The sequence below is a fragment of the Malus domestica genome, chromosome 06 (genome assembly GCF_042453785.1).
Source record: "Malus domestica chromosome 06, GDT2T_hap1".
NCBI classification, from domain to species: domain Eukaryota; kingdom Viridiplantae; phylum Streptophyta; class Magnoliopsida; order Rosales; family Rosaceae; genus Malus; species Malus domestica.
In genome coordinates this window covers 7977300-7997991 of record NC_091666.1, presented here as the reverse complement: position 1 = coordinate 7997991, position 20692 = coordinate 7977300, and the positions used below count along the sequence as shown (strand labels likewise).

Genomic DNA, 20692 nt, shown 5'->3' with positions numbered 1-20692 from the left:
AATACCCTTGTTTCATTTTCTTATATCTAATGGTTAATGATATTAAGTTTAACAAACCCTAATATACTTTCCACTTCATTGCTTTGTCTAATTCTTATTCAAAAGCTGAAAAGAAGAACAAGTTTTTGATGTACAAAGAGAGACTTCCAGCTGAGCAAAACCTTATCTTCAATCTTCACGTTAGTATTACGGTTATCTGACTGAACTCTGACATTTTTTTTACTTTTCTTTATACAAAATTAAGAAGCAGCTGCATGCACACAACAAAAAATTCAGTGCACCCAGTTTTTCTGTAATTTCCTAATGTAAAAGGTGAACTGCAAAAAGAAAAATTAGCCATTACTATCAGTTTAGTGATTTTTTTTTGTTTTCACAATATTAGCAGAGGTCACTAGCTCGAGCCCCTCTCTATATAAATTGGAACAGATAAAGAAGAAATGTTGTTCACACTTTCAGTTTTTTATGTTATATTTTGTTCATAAAATATTAACTTGAAAGCATAGGACGACAATTTAGAATTGAGAAAAGCAATATCTAAAAAGAAAACCATTATCACTTTTTCCTAGCATGCGAGGTTCAACGGCATAATGTGCAAAGACTGCTTCTTTTCACATATATTCAACAAAATTGTGGATTCCGAGTGGACTAAGTGGTATTATGTTCTCACAGAATGTTACGAAACATCTTTTTCTTGAAGGGAATGATGGGAAGCCATTTATATAGTTCCATAGCCAAATGTAGGCTTAAGCTTGACTCCTTTTTCACTGGTTAGTTCTTGAAGAATTCTTGCATTAGGTAGGTATCTTAGTTGTACACCACTTGAACAAAACCCTCTTCACCAATTGTTGAGAATGCTGGGGGGGGAAAAGTTATTGAAAGCAAACATTTAGGGGGAATTTAGTAGATAAAAGCCTAAAAATGTCAATTGGAAAAAAAGGGTAAAGGCAAAAGACAAAATTTCTCACCCCTCTCCCGTAAATCTCATCTCCACTACCTCTCTACTTTCCTCTCTCTTCACTTCTCCTTCATCACTAAGTCTTCTTTACCTTCGTCCTCCTCCTCCTTTTTCTTCTACTACTACTACTTCTTCTTCTTCTTCTCCTTTCCAAATTGTTCTGCTAAACACAAAACAACATTGAAGCTAGTCTCTTTTACTCTCTCTGTCTCTCTCTGTTCTTCAATGGCAGAGAATGAGCCCGAGTCTAATTACGCTAAACACCAAAAGTTGGTCTCAGAACAACAAAACTATGAAACCCCAAGTAAGTTTTACAATCATTTTCTTTACAAAATTGCTCTAGTTGTAGTTTTCTTTGTTATTCTTTCACTTTTTCCGTCACAAGCTCCTGAGTTCTTCAACCAAAGTGTTGTCACCAGAAGCTGGGAGCTTCTGTACCTTCTTCTTGTTGGCATAGCAGTCTCTTATGGCCTTTTTAGCAGAAGAAATGAGAAAACAGACATGGACAACAATCACACAAAATTTGATAATGCTCATTCATACGTGTCTAGATTTCCTCAGGTGTCAGTTTTTGGTGACGAGACTGAAACCTCACCTGGTTCTGGTGACAACAAGGTCCAAACATGGAGTAGCCAGTACTATCGTAACGAGCCGGTGGTGGTTGGGGCTCAGGAGCACTCTGCTCTTAATGAACAGAAAGGTACCGCTTCACGAATCGGTGAAGAAACACTGCTTTTGCCGGTCAGGAGCTTGAAACAACATGTTCCCGAAAACTGGGATACCATAGAGTCTGTTAAAGAATCTAGTGGGGATTCTGGCTCTCTAAGTAGGTCAAATTGGAGGTCTGGTTCTAAAAGGTTTTCGAGCAAATCGAACAAGGCTAAAGGCGGAGATTTTGGAGGGTTGGATCATCAAGAATTGGAGGAGAAGTTGAACGAAAGTGTTGTGCTTCCTTCTCCAATTCCATGGAGATCGAGGTCAGGAAGATTGGATGTGAAGGAGGAAGTTGATAATAATACTCCTCCAATGGAGGAATCTGTGTTTAGCCGCCAAGAGTCATGGGGTTCGAGGTCCCAAGGTTCTCGTTCTTCTAGATTAAATTCCATTTCTTCATCCCCAAAGGTGTCTCCTTCGCCATCACTTTCATCTCCAAAGAAGTCTTCTCCTTCACCTGCATTGTCATCATCAGAATCTCAAACAAAGAATGCAGAGGATTTGGGGAGGAAGAAGAGCTTGTACAAATCTTCACCTCCCCCACCTCCGCTGCCTCCAACAATGTTTTACAAATCATCATCAACGAGGCTGATCAAAGATGGGGTTTCATATGAGAAGGATTTGAGGAGAAGTTTCAGTAGTGGAACAAACAACATGAATAAGAGCAATGGAGAATTTGTGACCGGCAGAGTGAATTCAGGGATCGAAACCAAGCAAAGAAGCTACGTTGATGGTTTATCGATGAGTAAATCAATTCGAACAACCAGAGCTGGTGAGAGCGCGGCAGGGGCTTGGAAGGTAATGGAGAAAAGCTCAAAGGAAGTTGAAACAAGTTTGGTGGAGAAAGTGGTACGAAAGAAAGAAGGGTTTGATGAAACTTCTTTCAGGGCTGAGAAAATGCGACCTGAAAGTTTCCACAACATGTCAAAGTTTGCTTCTTTCAATGAATTTTCGGAGGCAGAGAAAGAACAGTTTCTCGACAAGGTGGGTATTGAATCGGATGAAGAAACTGAAAACGAAGATGATGGCTTTGACGAAAACTTGATCTGGAAAGACATTAGGGAGATCCCAAAGACAACTCCAAACAATTATGTGTCTGTTTCAGGCAATGTGGGTGATGCAGGGCAAGATGTGGATAAGAAGGCTGATGAGTTCATAGCGAAATTCAGGGAGCAAATTAGGCTTCAGAGAATAGATTTGATCAAGAGATCGAGTGCTCAGATTAGTAAAAACTTATCAAGGTAAAACTTTTACGTTTGCCTTCCTTGGGTTTTATGTTGTAATTGACTTGGTATTTTATCTTCTGTTTCAAAATTATGATCATGCTATACAAAGATTTTACATGCTTTTTGTGTAGACAGTACACCAGTTGCACTGGGTTCATGTTATTAAAACTTTAAACTCATTGTTATATATAGTTTTCAGTTTCTGCAGCGACTCTTGAAAGCATGCCTTACGTAGGTAAATTTGTGTAGTAAGGCAAGAAACTATAAATGTGCAAGATTTTTATGTAAATGTGCATATTGAAAGTAGGTTCTTGGTTGAGAACAAACTAGAGACCAGAAGAAATAAATTCATTTCTGTATAACAATGTGGACTTGGGGATTAGCTTAAGTCTTGAGACAATACATGAAGTGTTTTCCAAGGCATGTTCTAGTTTTAATCCAAAGAGATCCTAATCACTATATTATCCTAAAACCAATTTTACAAATAATTGAATATTCCTCCATCTTATTCCAAGGGTTGAGAAATGTTAACGAGACTCTCTCAAAATGAAGCTCTTTTTGGACTCTGACAACTCACAATTTAATGTTAATTTTTGTGTCTATATTATAAAACAAAATGTCAAAAATATAAAGTGATGAATAGTCCATGGAAAGTTTCACTTTTAAGACTCTCTTATGGGTTTTGGTACATTGCACAACACCTAGAGAATAAATATAATTAAAAATACAACCGCTGACATGATTGTATTTTTTATTTTTTTATTTTTTTTGAAGCAAGTACGATATTCATTGAAATGAAGATAAAACGTACAAATTCAAGGATAGGGTGCTAACAATGGGCCTCGATAAAAATCTTGTCGGGGCTTTCAACCCAATCGAAGGAAAAAAGAGTGTCCCGCACCAAATTAACAAGAAAGACTATCATCCAATAATAAATCAGATATAATATCAGGGGGTTCTTCAAACCAAGAAATGAGATGATTAACCGTTAGACTCCACCTTGCTAGCCGATGAGCCACTTTATTCGTCTCCCTTGGGTCGAAAGAAATCTTCCATTGCTTGAATTCTTGCAAGATTCGCCTGGTATCAGCAAACAGATGACCAAAGTGACCCAAGAAAGTTGTTCCCGCACTCTGTATAGCGGAAACCACCATTAAAGCATCGCCTTCCACCTGCACCAGTTGTTCACGCCAATGCCGAGCAAACAACGCTGCACTGCGTGCAGCAACTGCCTCTGCATGCAGAGCCGAAGTGATACCAGTCTCCTGCGAAGCCATTGCAGCTATAAAACCTCCTGTGGCGTTTCGAACCACAATTCCTATACCCCCATACAAACCATTCTCCTCCCAAGCCGCATCAAAGTTACACTTTATCCATCCAAACTCCGGATGTTTCCACTTGTGAACACGAACCGTTGGTGAAGGTGATTGAACCTCATTCCATTTCGTAAATTCCGTCAACCAAGATTGGGCTTTAAGTTGCACATCCACTAATAATTTTGTATGTGGTAAAGCTGATTATGAACAATTGCAACCGATAAATGTGAAATTAAATTGTAAATTGGAGGGCAAGAGTGGTCAACTAATAACTTTATTTTATTATATTTAAAAAAAATATTATTATTAAGGAGAGGAAGAGGCTTCAAAACTATTACATTAAATCAGGGAAGGGTTTCGAAATCTAAATGCATAGAGAAAAATCCAACACTCAATCCACTATCAATGTAACTTCACAGGCCAACTCCAAAAATACTTTTGACTTGATAGTTCCCAAATGAAATGGAATGGGTTTGTCAAAAGTTATTCCAATAAAAGTATAAAATATCAATGTTATAGGTGAAGGGTAAACCATACAATATCAAACAAAGTACAAGAGATTTACATGGTACGAAACCCTATCCAAATTGGACACAACTAGCCTAAATAAAGCATCAAAATGAAATAGGAAATACGAATCACGGCGCCAAAATTTTTTGCCCGTTACAGACTGATCACCTATCACCTCTAACCAATCGCCCGTTGCCAAAAACTTCATCCGCTGCTTCTCTGCTTCTCCCGACTGATCGTGATCTATGTCTTAAATGCCGATAATATCGGCGATATTTCGCCGATATTATCGGTTTTTCGCGAGACCGATATTTTAATGGTTATCCAATTGGTTTTCATCAAAATATTGCGATATTATCGATATTATCGCGAAATTTTGAAACTGTGCAAATCGGAGAAGAACGCCAGAGCTTCTACAGCTCCGGCCGACTGTAAAAGAGCCCCCTAGACTCCGATCTAGGTATGAAAATGAAATAGAAGACGAAGGGAATGTCTTTATAATGTCCGTTTGCCGTGAAACGGTCGGAGGTGTTCGGAAAGTTCATCGACACCCACGGCCTCGCTGGAGATGGGTGTGCTTATTCCCGAGCCGATTTCATCCCCAAAACCTTGCAAAAACACGAGATAGAACTTCAATTTCACATCTAAGCTTCGATCTAGAACAGAAAAAGAAAAACCCGAAGCTCACCTAACCGGAGAAATTGAAGAAACTCGCCGGAGCAAGTGCGATGGTGTGCGTGTGGGTCTCGGTGCAGAGAGAAATGAGAGGTGTATGTGGGTCTTGGTGCAGAGAGAAAGGAGAGGGAGGAACAAAAGGCCGTGGTGTGTGTGTGGGAGTGGAGAATGGAGAGAAATTGAAGAAACTCGCCGGAGCAGGTGCGTTGGTGTGCGTGTGGGTTTCAGTGCAGAGAGAAATGAGAGGTGTATTGAAGGAAGATTTTGTGAAAACATGTTCATTTAAGCAACATCTATAGCATGCTATTAACAATTAAAAGGCGGAATCATGCTTGCATGCACTTAAAAACAAAACATTAACCATGAAATTCAAAGCCTAGTAGATTGGTGAACCAAGACTCAACTCAAAACAAAGTGAGTTGAGATTTATACCTTTGTAGATTCCTCTTTGCATAAGCAAAGGCTAATCACCCAAAGAGAGGGCCTTCATTCCTTGCTTCTTAAATCTATGGATTTGGATGGAAGAATAGGTTTCTCCAAATTCCCAAAATAGAGAACCTCTAAGTTTCCACACCAAGGTTAGATTGGAGAAGAAATGAGTGACCTTGGAGGAGTTGGTTTGCTAGCAAATCCCTCCAAGGGGGCCGGCCTCTTTAGAGAGAAAAGGAGAAACATGTTCTCTCCAATTTTCTCCAAAAGAACCCTTAATGAATTTAGGCTATAAAGTCCTTTATATAGTCCCTTCAAATAAGTGACCTAAAGAACCAAAAAGCCATTCTCTCTAACATGGCCGGCCATAAGGGTTTTATTGGGCTTTTGGGCCTTTGTGAATTAAGTTGTCATACAACTTAAGTCAATGGGCTTGACGTTCGAAGCCCATTGGGCCTTGAGGCCCAAAACTAACCCGTGGTCTTTTACGAACTTATTCGTTTGATTAATTAACATATTAATTAATCCTTGCCATAAATAATTAAACCATTTAATTATTCTTACTCATCTCCATTGTTTCTTCAATGTCCACCTTACACGGTGTACGATCCATTAGGTTCCTTTTAGCGAGGCAGTGGGCGATTAAAACCATTTCAAATCGATTGTGAATTGAAACTTACTTTCAATTCTCCCTTTAGTGATTATACACGTTTAGGGCTTCCACAAACCATGAGTGACACCTAGCAGCATATCATGGTTACCCAAGCTAATCAGAAGAGGTGGAGAACCTATTCAGTTTAGGATTACAAATGCAATACGGTCTTTCTCTAATACAATACTCTTGACCACATTGTTTGGTTTGATAGTTTATTCATGTCTACTATCCAATGTGATTCGTTTACTTATATGATTACCTTGAATGTGATTTGGAACGCCTTCCTAAATCTCATTCATACTCTGATCAGAGATTTTCAATCATATCATAGAGTATTCTCCCCCAAACGGTTTGAAGGTTAGAAATCCCTTGTTGCGCATTCAATTGTCTCCATGGCTAAGTGGCTTAACCCCAACGATGCCGTGGACACCCGCGGATGGGGTGACTTTGACATAATCAAAGATCAAGGACTTAACCACAAGACAACTGTGATGCCTCAGGTCAAAGGACTACTTTGCATTATCCTAACCATGAGTTCTCATGTGACATGAATATGAGAACTCTTTGTTGATCGTGTTCAGTGAACTCATTTTCTATTGAGCACCTACGTACTTGTCTTGATGTCACACACACCAATGACTCGAGACTAGTCACTCTCCCTGAGAGAAGACACAGCACGTACTGATCTTAACGGACTGTCAATGCCCAATTGGCAATCCTATGATCAGGAACGTTTAGGATGTGTCTACGAAAGAATGGTCTCATGAATCTAACTTCTTTAGATTGCATTCTCCCAATCACATATTCCTTGGACTTATCGTTTAAGCATATAACATTTATATGAGATGGCTCAAACAATAATCTTTGCCCTTTATATTTAAACTACATTAGTTTAACATGTGAAATGTCCGTAAAGTATCATCATATGATTGGTTTTAGGGCACATTTCCAACATGTATGTGGGTCTCGATGCAGAGAGAAAGGAGAGGGAGAAGCAGAATGCCGTGGTGTGTGTGTGGGAGAAGGGAGAAGAGAGATCGAGAGATCTCTGTGTGTGTGTGGGGGAGTGGAGAATGGAGAGAATAGAGAAGGATCGAGAGAGAGAGACAGAGGTCTCTGTGTGTCTGCGTGTGTGATGTTTGTGTGTGTGCATTGTTGTGTGCGTGTGTGGTTGCGTGCGTTGTGTGTGTGTGTGGGGTTCCTCCTGTCAGGACTCAGGACACACTCAGGAACTTCTGACAACTTTTACAATTATTTTAACAATTTCAGACCATGGACAAAAATAATGGTGAATTTTTTGAAAAGAATCTAAATAATTCAAAGCACAGACAACTTTTACAATTATAACTTGTACAATTTTAGACCATGGATGGTGGTTTCATTCAAATTGGATTATTATTCATTAAATTGGATTATTATCAAATTGGATTATTCATTAAATTGGATTATTATTAAATTGGAGTATTATCAAATTGGATTATTATTCATCACTATGTTTTATATTAGGATTTTTTTTTTTTATCAAATTGGATTATTATTCTTTAATATTAGGTTTTATTATTCCATATTATTTTTATAATTACTTAAATTTTTTACAATCATTTTCTTTACTTCGCATTTAATTCTTTTGTAGAATAACTTTATTATTTAGGTTCTCTTATATAACCGTCATCACTACTATATTTTTTGGCCAAAAAATAATTGTCTAATTTTCATGAAAAATAAATATAGGTACGTTTAAGATGTCCAGTGGAGTTACTAAACGTGATCCAGTTTGGGAACATGGAGACCCAATAGACGGAAACAAACATGACACAATTGCAAATATTGTGGTCGGGTAATGAAGAGTGGCGGAGTGACATGACTTAAGTACCATCTTAGTGGATTAGATCCAGCAAAAAATGTCCAACGATGCGATAATGTCCCCCCAGAAGTGAAGGCATTCATCAGCACATTATTAAAAAATTAAAAACAGCAGAAGGAAAAGATAACACATGGAATGGAAAATATTCGAGCTGGGCTACGAGGAGAAGTCATTGGCCAAGCGGTTGACAGTGATGATGATGACGATGAGGACGAATGTGATGATGACATGGGACCTAAAGAACGACGCAGTTTGAAACAAGCATTACGTGCCTCCAAACAGTCAGCATGGGAAAGAGAACACCTTCATAAAATTCCTAATAGAGCACAAGGTTCCGGGACAAGTGGTGGTGCACAAATGAGACGGGGAGGCAGTCTTAGAGAATCACAACCAACACCACCAATAGCCCCAAGTTTATATAAGTCATCCAAAGCACGTCAAAAGAGTGTTTGGAGTTATTTCACTGGTGGTAATGTGAAGGAGGGAATGGGGCGTCTAATTAGCAAGTTCTTTATCTATGAAAATGTCCCTGCTGAGAAAGCATCATCACATCATTTCAAAAATATAGTAGTGGGATGTCAACAGGCCGGTGTTGGAGTACAACCTCCCACTCCCTATGAGATAAGAAACAAATATTTGAATATGGAGTATAAAGACATTGGCGAGTATGTTAACAAGTTGAGGTCAAAGTGGGAAACTAATGGTTACACAATCATGTGTGACGGATGGACTGGCCTGACCAGATTGTCTATCATAAACTTCATGGTATACTCCAAGGGAAAGACATTTTTTTTGAAGTCTGTTGATGCTTCAGACCATATAAAGAACTACAAGTATATTTACAAATTATTGAGGGATGTAATCATGGAGGTGGGAGAGCATAATGTTGTCCAAGTCGTGACCGACAATGGTTCTGCATTTGTCAAAGCTGGAAAAAAGTTAATGAAGCATCATAATGAGTTTTGGACATCATGTGCAGCACATTGTATTGATCTCATGTTTGAGGCAATAGGGAAGAGAGAGAATGTTGCTAATGTGGTAAAAAGAGCTAGAACGATCACAAATTATATTTACAATCACGGTTGGTTGTTGGCAAAGATGCTTGAATTTTGCAAAGGAGAAATTATTCGTCCAGCTACCACTCGATTCGCCACCAACTATATTGCATTAGACAGCCTACTTAAGAAGAAAGCAGGGTTGAAGCAACTATTCACTAGTGACGATTGGGCCAACCACAATTTCAGCCGCTCAAATGCAGGTCGTATGGTGGAAAGTATAGTGCTTGATCATGCTTTTTGGACTCAATCAGAACATGTGTGCCAAGTATTTGAACCTCTTTACAAAGTTTTACGGATCGTTGACACAGAAGTGTATCCTACTATGGGGGCAATATATGAGTTGATGCGTGTAGTGAATGATGAATTGGAAAGAAAACATGGTGCAAGGTGGGTCATAAAGATAATTGAAGACCGATGGTATAAAACATTATACCACGATTTGCATGCAGCAGGTATAAATTATGTCATAATTTGCAATTCATTTCTTTAGTTGCATAAGTATTATTTCTCTTATTAGAGTATGTGTTTCTTTGAACAACATATTATTTGAATCCTCGATACCAATACAGACCCGATGTTGGAGATGATGGTACCCTTATACGTGCTGTACATAATGTATACTCTAAATTAGACCCTGCATCACCAGCAGTTGGCCAATTTGGAAATGAGGTACACAGTTACTTAAATTATAATAATTACTTTGTTGGATTAAACTAACACGATTTATTGAATTCAGCTAACATGGTTTAAAGATGCAAGAAGAACTTTTGGAAAACCAACATCAGTTGTTGCTCGAACAAAAATGTCTCCTAGTGAGTTTAAACATATTTCACGATAAGTTTATAATAGAATTTGTTGGAGTGATTACGCTTATCAACATTGTTTTTCATTGTAGCTGAATGGTGGATCATGTATGGGACAGATGCACCAACTGTGAGAAAGTTAGCAATCAAAGTATTATCACAAACAGCTTCCTCATCTGCTTGTGAAAGAAATTGGAGCACATTTGCACTCATACACACAAAGCAAAGAAATAGGTTGGCTCATAGTAGGTTGGAAAAATTAGTTTATTGCTACTACAACATGAAGCTTCAAAGTCGAGATAAGGAAGCAGAAATAGATCATGTCGACCGTGGTGACCCACTAGATGTGTTTGATATTGTTGCTGAAGATGATGATACAAAGGGTAACCAACTTTATCAATGGATTAGACCTCTTCATTTAGATGATGATGAAGGCAACCCAGCTCTTAGAGTTGCTGAAGAAGCACGTAATGAAGGGATAAATGTAGAAAGAGTATTAGCGGAGGAGGTGGGATCTAGCAGTGCTGACTCTTTGGAAGAACTTTTGCGCCCAAGACCAAGAAACACTGGAATTCCACCTTCTTCCAATCCTACACAACCACAACATCGTGCTGATACTAATGATAGCTCTAGTACAAGATCAAGAGAAGACTCACTTACCACCGGAGGTGGGAATGATGAAGGATATAGTGGAGCTGGATGTAGTGGTGGTGGATATGGAAACTATGTTGAACCACCTTTCAGATTTATGAGCCCCTTCACTGGTGAGGCAAACTTCACGTATGCAACACAGGATGAGGACCATGGCAGTATGCGGGCAGGACCAGGAATTGGTGCCATACGGAAGGACTATACTTGTAGAGAAAGAGGCAAGGGGATTTTGTCAAGTCAAGAAGATGACTCGTTATCTATAACTTTGGACTTTGTTGGATTGGGAAGTAGTAACTATGGTTATACTCATAACCAACCATTTCCCTACCCTTCATATCCGATTCCTGTTGGGATGGAATCGAGTGACTCATGGAAACAATCCGAGACTCAATCTTCAAATGATTTTGCTTATGGACAAGGTCAACCAATCTCGGATCCATATGGGTGGTATGTTAACAATTACATGCAAAACTATTTTGGGGATTTATCATTTGATAACTACTCTTCACAATACACTCACTCTACACATAGAGATGATGAAGATAGTGAAAAATTTGAACCTCATAGGAACTCTATGTGGTACTAAGTCACTCATGTATCTTACCATGCAATGTATAAAGTGTAAAATATTGTACTAATTCATTATATATAAATTATTATGGTGTGTTTAAACTTCTTTAATTAATTACTACATATTTTCTACACTCACAATGTTTGCCAGCTCGCTATATAATCAACTTGATAATGTTAAATCCATCATGCAATGCATTTCCTTCCAATTTTTTGTGATAAACTAATAGATAATTGACTAAATAAACATCCTACAAAGTTTCAATAAAAATTTCCAAGTTTTTCTTACAATTTCCGTGGTTTCCATATTATTTTTATCGATATTGATATTATCCCGATATTTCCATCAATATTTCCGTGTTTTTGGACTACCGATATTTCTGATATTATCGATATTTAATACCTTGATCGTGATCACCATTTTACAAATTCTTATCCAACACTCTAATTTTAAGCCATAAATCACAACGATCTTCACATGGGCGAGAAATTAGCAATACGGTAATACTAGGAGACCAAGTTTTTAAACCAAATTTTGTATACCAAATAATGTGTCATCAATAAAAAATGGGAATTGTTATTGGTACTCCAAAAATCTCATTCTACACTCCAAACCTTCTATATTTTGAAAGAAAAATATACTTGTGAGGAGTATAGAATGAGATTTTTGGAGTGCCAATAACATTTCCCTAAAAAATAAGCACGTTAATCAATACATAAGTAATAATCCAATCATCAACTTCCAAAGCAAACAAAAACTTCAAAATGTGATACCAAATTACAAACACAAACATGCACCAAATTCTTTAGAGCAGATCTCCACCATGACTAAAAAAAACCAAAAGTCTTCAAAATTTAAAATTTCTTCCAAACCAAACGATTGCTAACCGCACTCCACAAAAGTCTTAAACATCAAGCTTCACCTTTTGAAACATGCAGAGTGAACAAACGTTCCCTCGAACATAACCGAATGGAAAGGGATTTAGCATACAAACTTCTAGAGTCATTTGTCTCGTTGAACTTTTCAGTATGGAATTTCGTCAACGATATAGAAGGCTTCATAGTGATTGGCGAACAAAGCCCAAGCAGAAATTTGAACTCTACACTATGTTTGGATGTAAAAATTTAAGTTACTATGAAATTTTAAAATGACGGAAATTGAAGTGACGGGATTTTATTTTCTAGAATTTATGAATTTTCTTGTTTGGTTAACCTAAAAGAATAATGAAATTGAATACAGAATTTGTTATTTTTAAACTCTCAATCATAGAAATTGGGAAATGACACATATTTACATGGAATTTAAACCTGGGAATTGGAGGTCCCAAGTTCCAAGTTTTGTTCCACGCAGAAATTCTAAATTTGTATGTTTATAAATCCAAACAAGGGAATTGGTGCATGTCAATTTATAAATTCTAACTTTTATCTAAAATCCAACTTTATTTCTCTCATCCAAATATAGTGGTGTTTATACCATACTTAGGGCCTCCGTATTTAGACCTACTATAAATACTCGGGGGACTCAAATGTAATTATGTAATAAATAAAGGGGCAAATATGTAATAAGTGAGGAGCCCTTATTCTATAAAAGGGACTCTTCACCCTCATAATTAGAAGGGCCTTCTCACCCTCACAAAGCCCCCTCATCCTCTCAAAGCTCTCACGCTCATATTCAGAGCTCTCTCTCCCTCAGAAATACAAAATCAGTGTGGACGTAGCCCAAACATTGGGGTGAACCACGATACATCTTGTGTTATTTACATTTCTTGCAGATTCACGGTCGGATTTACGTTTTCCAAGACCCCTCCGGTTTTGTGCATCAACATTTGGCGCTGTCTGTGGGAATCGATACGAAAAGTTATGTCGGTTCTCTTTCATTTTTTTCATCTCACCACCGTGAATCTACAGAAACCCAACACCCACACTTAGAGACACACCTATTCAATCTACAGAGAGAAAGAGAAACTCAAATGCAGTTATATTGAATCAGATGACCAATAGTCTCCAATTCTACATGTAAATCATAGAGACAGACAACATGCATTGATTTCCAACTGATCTCAGCCATCCATCAGATCTGAGACTCCGATCCTTTCCAAACAACTCCACTAACCTACGCCCGCCTCTTTCCCCCATTAAATCATCCCTTAACCTGCACACCCGCTGCTGCATCTCCTCATCCTCTTCCTCTCTCAGCTGTTCTTGCATCAAAAGATGGCGAAACCTCCCAGCCCCAAACCCTTCCTCGAGACCCACCGCGAAATCGACGCAGGAGCCACCTTCGTCCTCCAATCTAAAGGGCAGTGGTGGCACGCGGGGTTCCATCAACAAACTGAATACGGTTGCAGGAGGAGTTGGAGCAGCTGGCGAAAGAGATAATAAACATGATCACCAGGGGGCACTATCTCTGAATATAGTGGCTGTTGTCAGAGGAAGACGAAGAGTTTAGAGATCCCAAGAAGGAACATGGGAACTGCATGAAGGAAATTTTGTGAAAAACATATTCATTTGAGCAACATCTATGGCATGCAATTAAAAATTAAAGGCGGAATCATGCTTGTATGCACTCAAAAACAAAACATTACCCATGAAATTCAAAGCCTAGTAGAAGGGTGAACCAAGACTCAACTCAAAACAAAGTGAGTTGAGAAACTTTATACCTTTGTTGATTCCTCTTTGCATAAGAAAAGGCTAATCACCCAAGGAGAGGACCTTCATTCTTGCTTCTTAGCTCTATGGATTTTTTGGATGAGGATGGTTGAAAGGATTCTCCAAGTTCCCAAAGTTGAGAACCTCTAAGTCTCCACACCAAGGTAGGACTTGAAGAAGAGATGAGTGACCTAGAGGAAGTAAGATTGCTAGCTAAAATCCTCTAGGGTGACCGGCCTCTTAGAGAGAAAATGGAGCTTGTGTTCTCATCTTTTCTCTAAAAGAAACCCTAAGGATGAAATGGCTATAAAGTTGCCTTTATACCACCTCACAATGGAATGGCAAACTTGCAATTAAGCCAACTTCACTACCCCTCTCTATATGGCCGGTTTTCCCAAGCCTTTGGGCTGTTTTGGGCTTCTTGAATTTTGTTTGTTAAGTTGTCATACAACTTAAGCTAATGGGCTTAACGATTCGAAGCCCAATTTGGGCTTTAAGGCCCAAAACTAACTCAAGGTTTAAAACAAACTTATTCGTTTGGTTAATTAACATATGAATTAATTCTTGCCATAAACAATCAAACCATTTAATTGTCCTTACTCATCTCCGTTGTTTCTTCAATTTCTACCTTACACAATGTACGATCCATTAGGTTCCTTTTAGCGAGGCAGTGGGCGATTAGAACTCTTTCAAATCGATTGTGAATTGAAACTTACTTTCAATTCTCCCTTTAGTGATTATACACGTTTAGGGTTCCACAAACCATGAGTGACACCTAGCAGTATGTCATGGTTACCCAAGCTAATCGTAAGAGGTGGATAACCTATTCAGTTTAGGATTACAATGCAATACGGTCTTTCTTTAATACAATACTCTTGACCACATTGTTTGGTTTGATAGTTTATTCATGTCTACTATCCAATGTGATTCTCTTACTTATATGATTACCTTGAATGTGATTTGGAACGACTTCCTAAATCTTATTCATACTCTGGCCAAAGATTCTTAATCATATCATAGAGTACTCTCCCTCAAACAATTTGAAGGTTAGAGATCCCTTGTTGCGCATTCACTTGCCTCCATTGCTAAGTGGCTTAACCCCAACTATGCCGTGGACACCCTCTGACGAAGTGACTTTGACATAGTTAAAGATCAATGACCTAACCACAAGACAACTATGATGCCTCAGGTCAAAGGATTACTTTGCGTTATCCCAACCATGAGTTCTCATGTGACATAAGTATGAGAACTCCTTGTTGATCGTGTTCAGTGGACTCATTCTCTATTGAGCACCTACATGCTTGTCTTTGTGTCAGTCACACCAATGACTCGAGACCAGTCACTCTCCCTAAAAGAAGACATAACACGTACTGATCTTAACAGAGTGTCAATGCCCAATTGGCAATCCTATGATCAGGAACGTTTAGGATATGTATACGGAAGATAATGGTCTCATGAATCTAACTTCTTTAGATCGCATTCTCCCAATTACATATTACTTGGACTTATCATTTAAGCATATAACATTTATATGAGATGGCTTCAAACAATAATCTTTGCCCTTTAAATGAAACTATATTAGTTTAATATGTGAAATGTCCGTAAAGTATCATCATATGATTGGTTTTAGGGCACATTTCCAACACTGCATCAGAAATTATAGCAGACGAAGATGATCAACAAGCACAAGCCAAAATCCAGGAACCAGATTGCAGTAATGGCGATCCGTGACGCGTGCGAGGAATCTTCCGTCCTTGAAAACGACGATGTTCAGAATGGCGGTGAACTGCCGGCACAGACTTGAGCCAAAGCTGGACGTATTTTACTTCGGGAACGTAATTCAAAGCATCCCGACATACGTGATTGCCGGGGAGTTGCTGTCGTACAACACGAGGTGGTGCGCGGAGCAGCTGAACAAGAACGTGAAGGCGTACGATAACAACAGGGTTCGGGGTGTTGTTGAGGATTGGGAGAAGGACCCGCGAGTGTTCCCGCTGGGGAACTTTGACGGGGCAATGATGACTGTGGGGAGCTCACCGAGTTTTCAGATGTACGACAATGACTTCGGGCGAATAAGTTCGATGGGAAGATATCAACGTTTTCGGGGAGGGAAGCAGGCGGGAGCGTTGATCTCGAGGTAGGTTTGGTGCCTGACGCATGCAAAGACAGAGACAGAGAGAAAGGCAGAATAGAAAGAAAGAAAAGCACTCTGATTGGCCTTTTTACAGTTGGAGTACACCAGCTGGTGTTCAAACAGCAAAAAAAGAAAAAGAAAAAAGAGAAAAGAGAAAAGAAGATGTAGGCCACCTGCTGAAAAAAAAAGGAGATCTTACTAAAGCCAAAGAAGATGCCCACACTTTCATCATACATGTTCCTATTTTCTGAGAAAGCTACGGGAAGACCTAGGAGGTTCCTTACTTTAAAGTGATGTAATTTATTTTTCTTATCTTTCAGAGACTTTTGTATAAACCCCATCAGAGGGTAATAAAAAAATAAAAAAATAAAAATGGCAAGCCTAAAATAATGGGCTGGAATGTTAATGGGGGACAAGGCCCATATGCCCAAAAGAGCCAAGCCCTATGGCCCAAAAAATTATTCGGTAACCTGCCGCTATTACCACCAACCAGGTGATCAAAAGTACGCCCAGTACTCTAAAAAAGTATTCGGCAGCCCGCCACTATTATCACCAACTAGGTGATCAAAAGTACGCCTAGTATTCTAAAAAATTATTCGGCAGCCTGCCGCTATTATCACCAACCAGGTGATCAAAAGTACGTCCAGTACTCCAAAATTATACATGAGCATCACTCATGTCAAGCATACATAAACATTTCATGAGCATCACTCATGTCAATCATACATCACTCATGTCAATCATACATAAACATTCATGAGCATCACTCATGTCAATCATACATAAACATTCATGAGCATCATTCATGTCAACATTCATGAGCATCACTCATGTCAACATTCATGAGCATCACTCATGTCAATCAGCTTAAAAAGCTTTATTTACAGAGCTCTAGCTTCAAAAGCTTCATTTACAGAGCTAGCTTTAAAAGCTTCATTTACAAAAGCTCCAGCTTTGAAGCTTCATTTACAAAGCTTTAGCTTCAAAAGCCTTATTTACAGAGCTGTAGCTTTAAAAGCTTCATTTATAGAGCTCTAGCTTCAAAGCTTCAACTTGCAAAGCTTCACCTACAAAGCTTCAGTGCAGGGTATACAAATACCGCCTCCAAACAACCACCACTTCGGCCCATACATGGATTCAATTTGAAGTCTCCAGCCAACAAACTCTATTGACCGAAGACTTGGGGAACTACATTATGTACCATATATTGGGCCTCAACTGGGCCTTATAAAAAAATATTTGGCAGACTTAGCCCATTATTTATGTATTGAGGAGCGAGCCCTTATTCTATGAAAATGACTCCCTCACTTTCATTAGAGAGCACCCATTATTCATGTATTGAGAAGCGAGCCCTTATTCTATAAAAGGGACTCCCTCACTTTCATTAGAAAGCACCCATCACTTATGTATTGAGGAGCAAGTCCTTATTTTATAAAAGGGACTCCCTTACCTTCATTAGAAAGCATCGCCGCCTGCTGAGCAACTGCCTCGCCGCGAGCACCAACTCTAGCCCATCATTTTTTGTATCGATGAGCAAGCCCTTATTCTATAAAATGGACTCTCTGACCCTCAAACGCCACAAGCCGAGCCAACCAAGGCAACATAAGCCACAAGCCAAGCAGCCTCGAAACATGTGCTACTTCTAGTTGAGCATCATCTCACTTTGAGCACCGCCTCATATCAAGTATCAGTTCAAGACGACATTTAGTTACTTCGGCCCACACATGGACTGAATTCCAAGTCTCCATCCAAAAGACTCTTTTGACTGATGACTTGGGGGCTACTGTTTATACCATACTTAGGCCTCCGTATTTAGACCTCGTATAAATACTCGGGGGACTTAAATGTAATTATGTAATAAATGAAGGGGCAAATATGTAATAAGTGAGGAGCCTTTATTCTATAAAAGAGACTCCTCACCCTCACAATTGGGAGGGCCTTCTCACCCTCACAAAGTCCCCTCATCCTCTCAAAGCTCTCACGCTCATATTCAGAGCTCTTTCTCCCTCAGAAATACAAAATCAGTGTGGACGTAGCCCAAACATTAGGGTGAACCACGATACATCTTGTGTTATTTACATTTCTTGCAGATTCACGGTCGGATTTACGTTGTTCCAAGACCCCTCCAGTTTTGTGCATCAACAAGTGTAATACCACTTGTCGTACTTTTATGCAAAAGCAGAAGCAATTCTAATAAAAATACCAAATATCAACTTCGTAGGAGAAAGCTAAAATAAACAATCTCAAATAGAACACAAGAGATTTAAGTGGATCGCGTAAAGCTTACGTCCACAAGCGATGCACAACGAGAAAATTTCATTAAACAAATAGAGATTTTAACAAAAAATGTTTAAACTCTTAGAAACCCAAATCCACAAATTTCAAACCCTAATAAGGCCAAACAAGTAGAGAACCTAAAGAATTGGAGTTGACTATTCTAAACTGCACTCTAACTTACAAATTGTCTCTCACCAAATTGCCAAATGAATGAGCCTCCCAAATAAGCCACACATACTAAGGACTCCAAATGGTGACCTCCACCCCAAAGTCAAAAGAGAGAAACGCTCTACTCTAATGGTGATAGCAAACACTAATAATCTAACCCCTAAGGTCCTATTTTATAGAGTATAAGACTTTGGTTATAATGCGGATTCTAATCCCAATTGATAATAAATCCAAATCCTAATCAAATAGGTTATTTACAAAAATCTCTCCACCAAGAAAAGAATCCAACTAAGGTGTAAAACCCAGCCCAAATAAGACATAACTAGCCTAAATAGAACACCAAAACAAAACAGGAAACACAAACCACGACGCCAAAACTTTCCACACATAACAAACTAGTCTGCTGTCACCTCAAACTAGTCACCCGCTACTAAAAACTCCACGTCATTCTTCTCTGCTTCACCTGAACGATTCACGCAATCGATCACCACTTCCAAATTAGTATTTAACCCTTTAATTTGAAGCTATAAATCACAATAGGGTTTTCAAAAACCAAACCTAGGGTGTCAAGTATTGTTCAGCTTTAAGTCAAGGGCTTGTTTCTAGTAATCTTGGGCGTGAGTGTGAAGGATTAGAGAAGACAAACACATTAAATGCTAAAGGATAAGGATTAAATAAAACCTAGTTAAATGAAGGTCAATCCATGTTACATATTGTGGGGGAATTTTAGGTCAAGGTGGACTTGGGCTTTGAGAACGTCATCTTGCCTCCCTAGGTTAGGTTCTGTACCAAGTCCCAGAATGGCTTGCTCAACTGAGGCATGGTGTAAAAGCTAGAAGTTCACTAGCTTAGCATGTAGAGAGAGAGGGGAGGGATAGCTTTGGTGATTTTATTGTTGGATAATCTGGGTTTCCTAGGGTGACAGCAAGGCTAACGGTTGCTGGAATACTCAAAAGAAGGACCTGGAAGATACTAAGGTTACAGAGCGATGTTTCTGGGTTTCTTTGGTTCTCTGTGTAAAGCTGGAGGATTATTGGGATCCCTTCTCTAAAGTATACAACCTATATTTGCAGTTGGAAAATTCCTTCCCAAGGAATCTTTATTTTGGATTTGTTTCTCTCTCCCATTTCTCCCTAGTTCTCATACTAACCCCTATTTTGGTGCAAGGAAGCTAAGTCCTGAAGTTTTTGCGCGTTGAACTTCTACGTAAGCTAGGAAGGGAAAGTTAGCATTCAATGCCTGTTTTGAAGGCTTTTACGTGAACTTAAGGCTGGAATCTGGTTTAGTCCTAATTAAACTAGTTAACTAGCTAGGGAAAAAGGTAAACTAGGCTAATTCTCTCTCAATATCTACCTACTTGGACTTCAAAGGTTATGAGCTAGGATCTTTAGGCCCCAAAGCAGCCCAAAGTCTTCCGTAACCTTGGTTCCACATAGGCCCAATGAATTTATGTAACCATCCACACCACAATTCACTTGACAAGCCCCAAGCATGTGGCATGGGTTTTTTTAGTTGAAAAATAGACGTGACTTAATTTATGAATGTCCAGTCTAACTACCGTAGCATGACATGTTTGTAAATATACTTCTTCCTTGATCTAGCTCCTTCGCATGAATTTGGGCTTGTATGACAATTGGGCTTCGAGGCTTGGTTGGGTTTACTCATGACATTTTCAGGCTTCAACACGCAAAGTGAGTGTATTTTGTTGATTGAAGGATTAAGTACCTAAACCCAACCTTTTAATGTTAATCGTGAAGAACCCAGTTAGTCGGTGGATTTTGAATATAAATGTTGGGCTTGGGTTTCGGTGGTGGTTGGTTGAGCTTGGAGGTGGCGGAGGCTTAATTTTTTCCAATCATCTTTTTTGTTTTCATTTTCCAAGTTATTAATTTTTACTATTATTTTAGTGCCTAAGTAAGCTAAAAAGTGTGATCTATTGTTGCTACATGTACATTTAATGAAAAATTATTTGAGGCTATGGCAGTCATATTAGATTAGGAATCGTGTAAATCCTATCCCTTATGGGATTCTACTATAT

At 38.8% G+C, this 20692-nt stretch overlaps 2 protein-coding genes across 2 annotated transcripts; both read left to right on the top strand.

Annotated features, from left to right (window-relative positions):
* The first annotated feature begins 1051 nt into the window (after nucleotides 1-1051).
* On the top strand, nucleotides 1052-3102 carry LOC103437151 (uncharacterized). The gene is made up of 2 exons (XM_008375602.4): nucleotides 1052-1259; nucleotides 1517-3102. Exons 1-2 carry the CDS (start codon nucleotides 1191-1193, stop codon nucleotides 2912-2914), a joined length of 1467 nt encoding a protein of 488 aa, XP_008373824.4. The 5' UTR covers nucleotides 1052-1190; the 3' UTR covers nucleotides 2915-3102.
* A 7040-nt stretch (nucleotides 3103-10142) lies between these two features.
* Nucleotides 10143-11523, top strand: LOC139197257 (uncharacterized). Its single transcript, XM_070824259.1, has 2 exons — nucleotides 10143-10214; nucleotides 10298-11523. The coding sequence occupies exons 1-2, from the start codon at nucleotides 10205-10207 to the stop codon at nucleotides 11440-11442; spliced, it is 1155 nt and encodes a 384-aa protein (XP_070680360.1). The 5' UTR covers nucleotides 10143-10204; the 3' UTR covers nucleotides 11443-11523.
* Nucleotides 11524-20692: the final 9169 nt, after the last annotated feature.